Source organism: Cebus imitator, unplaced genomic scaffold (assembly GCF_001604975.1).
Source record: "Cebus imitator isolate Cc_AM_T3 unplaced genomic scaffold, Cebus_imitator-1.0 Scaffold115, whole genome shotgun sequence".
Classification (NCBI taxonomy): Eukaryota; Metazoa; Chordata; class Mammalia; order Primates; family Cebidae; genus Cebus; species Cebus imitator.
In genome coordinates, this window is record NW_016107430.1 from 5,387,362 (window position 1) to 5,390,232 (window position 2,871).

The 2,871-nt window shown below is 50.9% G+C and overlaps 1 protein-coding gene across 2 annotated transcripts in view; it reads left to right on the forward strand.

The window, feature by feature from the left end:
* PITPNM3 (PITPNM family member 3) overlaps positions 1 to 2,871 on the forward strand; it is a 105,575-nt gene that overhangs the window by 17,321 nt on the left and 85,383 nt on the right. The window contains exon 2 of one of the 2 annotated variants that reach the window (XM_017538862.2): positions 1,545 to 1,640. In XM_017538862.2, coding sequence (XP_017394351.1) covers positions 1,545 to 1,640 — 96 coding nt within the window. Of the gene's footprint in view, positions 1 to 1,544; positions 1,641 to 2,871 lie in introns of those variants that run through there. The other variant, XM_037742130.1, reaches the window with a different exon arrangement.

Genomic DNA, 2,871 nt, shown 5'->3' on the forward strand with positions numbered 1-2,871 from the left:
GTCAGGCTGGTCTCAAACCCCCGACCTCAGGTGATCCTGCCTGCCTCAGCCTCCCAAAGTGCTGGGATTACAGGCATGAGCCACTGCGCCCAGCTCACAATTGACTTTTGCATACCGATCTTGTATCCTACAATCTTGCTATACTCAGCTGTTAGTTCCGGTAGTTTTTTTTAACATAGATTTTGTAGAGTTTTGGTTTTCTGTGTAGACAATCATGCCATCTGGGAATAAAGACTATTTTATATCTTCCTTTCCAACCTGTATCCCTTTCATTTCTTTTTTCTGGTCTTATTGCAATAGCTAGAATACATTTGGAAAATAGTCCCGTATCCGTGTTAGGAACACAGTTACGGTGCATCTGGACTCTCAGACCCCCTTGCCTGAGGGACCAAGGGTGGGATATCGGCCCACAGTATTCGAGGCAGGGGATCAGAACCTTAAGGAATCAGCTTTGTACCTCGAGGTGACTACTGAGTTGGTGCTCACTGTAACCTCTGTCCTTTTGATGTCTCGGAATGTGTTTTACACTGGGCTTCAAGCCATGGAGCACAAGCTGGGTGTGTGTTTGGGAATTTGTGGTGGGACAGGAGGAATGAAAGGCAGGAGGGCTGTGTCCCTGGATGGTGTGGTCTGGCCCTCTCCCTTCAGTGGCAGTTTATGCTCTGGGATCTGGACTAAGGGCAGGGAACAGTGCCAGCATCCTGCAGGGTACGGGGTGTGGCAAACTGGGACTGCAGCAGGTATGTCCAAGGACTGCACCATCAGGCTCACCTGGCAGTATCTGGGGAGGATGTCCACCTCCTGCTTGTCTATTGACAGCTACTGCATGCCAGGCGGGCTCCTCAAATATCAGTCAGAGTAGAAGAGTTTCCAAGAACAGTCTCTGCCAGGATTCTCACTGTACAGATGGAAAACCTGAGACAGGGCATTGCTGATACCAGAATGCAGGTCTCTGTGGGGACAGGGCGTGTATGCCTGGTAGCCGGGGCCGGCGAAGTGTGAGCAGAAGTGTGTCATTTCTGGGCAGAAGCATTTGAGACGGGGTGAGGTTTTCTGAGCCCTTCTCCCCTGCTTGGCCAGACCTTGATGTCTCCTTTTGGGCTGGTGACATCATAAGGTGGTGGCGCCTTTGAATGACCACAATAAGCAGAGCTCCCCTCCAACCTGTGTGTGAGTGAGAAATAAACCACTGCTGTTTAAACATCTGAGCTCATTTGTTCATACAGCAGATCTCCCCCTCTGCTGACTGAGACGTGGCTTGGCAAAGTCATCTTGGCAAAGGCTCATAATTACCACTGGCCTCAGTTTTAGGATGTGCAAAATGGGCATACTCATTCCTGCTCTGCTGAGTTTACCCAGAGAGGTTTTTGAGCTTCAGTGAAGGCACAGGAGAGGGAGGGCTCTATGGGGTCTGAGGCCTTGGAGGGAGAAGGCGCAGATGTGCAGGATGCTAACTGGTCTTTAGTCCAGGGGGGTCTTGGGTCACCTCCCTCATACTGGGACACCATCTCGGGCTTGGTTAACAGATATGTTCCCTTTAACAGGTGGCCCTCCCCCGGGCGGCGGTGCCCCCTGGCACCTTCGAAATGTCCTCGGTGACTCTGTGGAGAGCTCAGATGATGAATTCTTTGATGCCAGAGGTGAGTGAACCCCAACCTCACATCACTGGCTGGGTGACCTTCCTAGAAGGATCCTGATTTGGGGTTCACATCCCCCCCTACTCAGATGTGGTGTCTGTAGCTCCACATTTCCATACTTACCCATCCTGTGAGCATGCCGAGAGCGGGGGTTCAGCATTCACCTGTTCGCTATTTGATATATTTGCTGAGTCCCTAACATGTGCTGGGAGCTCTGCTAGGTTCCAGGGATCCTGCAGCAACCAGTCGGCATGGTTGCTGCTCTTCTCAAACTTACAGCCTCGCAGGAGAGGCAGACATCCAAGAACGGCACAGACAAATACAATTATGAATGGGGAGTGACGCCGCCAAGTAAAAGTGCTGGCTATTGGCTGGGTGCGGTGACTCACGCCTGTAATCCCAGCACTTTGGGAGGCCAAGGCAGGCGGATCACAAGGTCAAGAGATCAAGACCATCCTGGCCAACATGGTGAAACCCTTATCTACTAGAAATACAAAAATTAGCTGGACATGGTGGTGTGTGCCTGTAGTCCCAGCTGAGGCAGGAGGATTGCTTGAAACCAGAAGGCAGAGGTTACAGTAATCTCACCACGGCACTCCAGCCTGGGCGCGAGACTCCATCTCAAAATAAATAAATAAATAAAAGTGCTGGCTGTTATAAGAGAGAAGTCAGAGGGGCACTGAATTTAATGTGATGAGGAGGTAGTTGACACCCTCTCTGCAGAGCTAAGTAGACATCAGCAAGGTGAAAAGAGGAAGAAAGAGCCTTTTGGACAAAGGACACAACAGGTGTGATGGTCCTGAAGTAGGAGAGACTGGAGCATTCCAGGAACTGGAGGGAGGACGAGTGGAAAGGAGGTGGTGGGCAGTGGGGAGGGGGTGAGAGGAGATGCTCCATGCACCTGTGATCCTGTGTGACTTAAGATCAGTCTCGGCCAGGCGTGGTGGCTCATGCCTGTTATCCTAACACTTTGGGAGGCCGAGGTGGGCGGATCACTTGAAGTCAGGAGTTCGAAATCAGCTTGGCCAACATGTTGAAACCCTATCTCTACTAAAAATATAAAACATTACTTTGTATTTTGGTGTGGTGTGGTGGCAGGCACCTGTAATCCATTCTACTGGAGAAGCTGAGGCAGGCGAATCACTTGAACCCAGGAAGTGGAGGTTGCAGTGAGTAGAGAACGTGCTACTGCACTCCATCCTGGGTGACAGAGCAACACTCTGTCTCAGAAAAA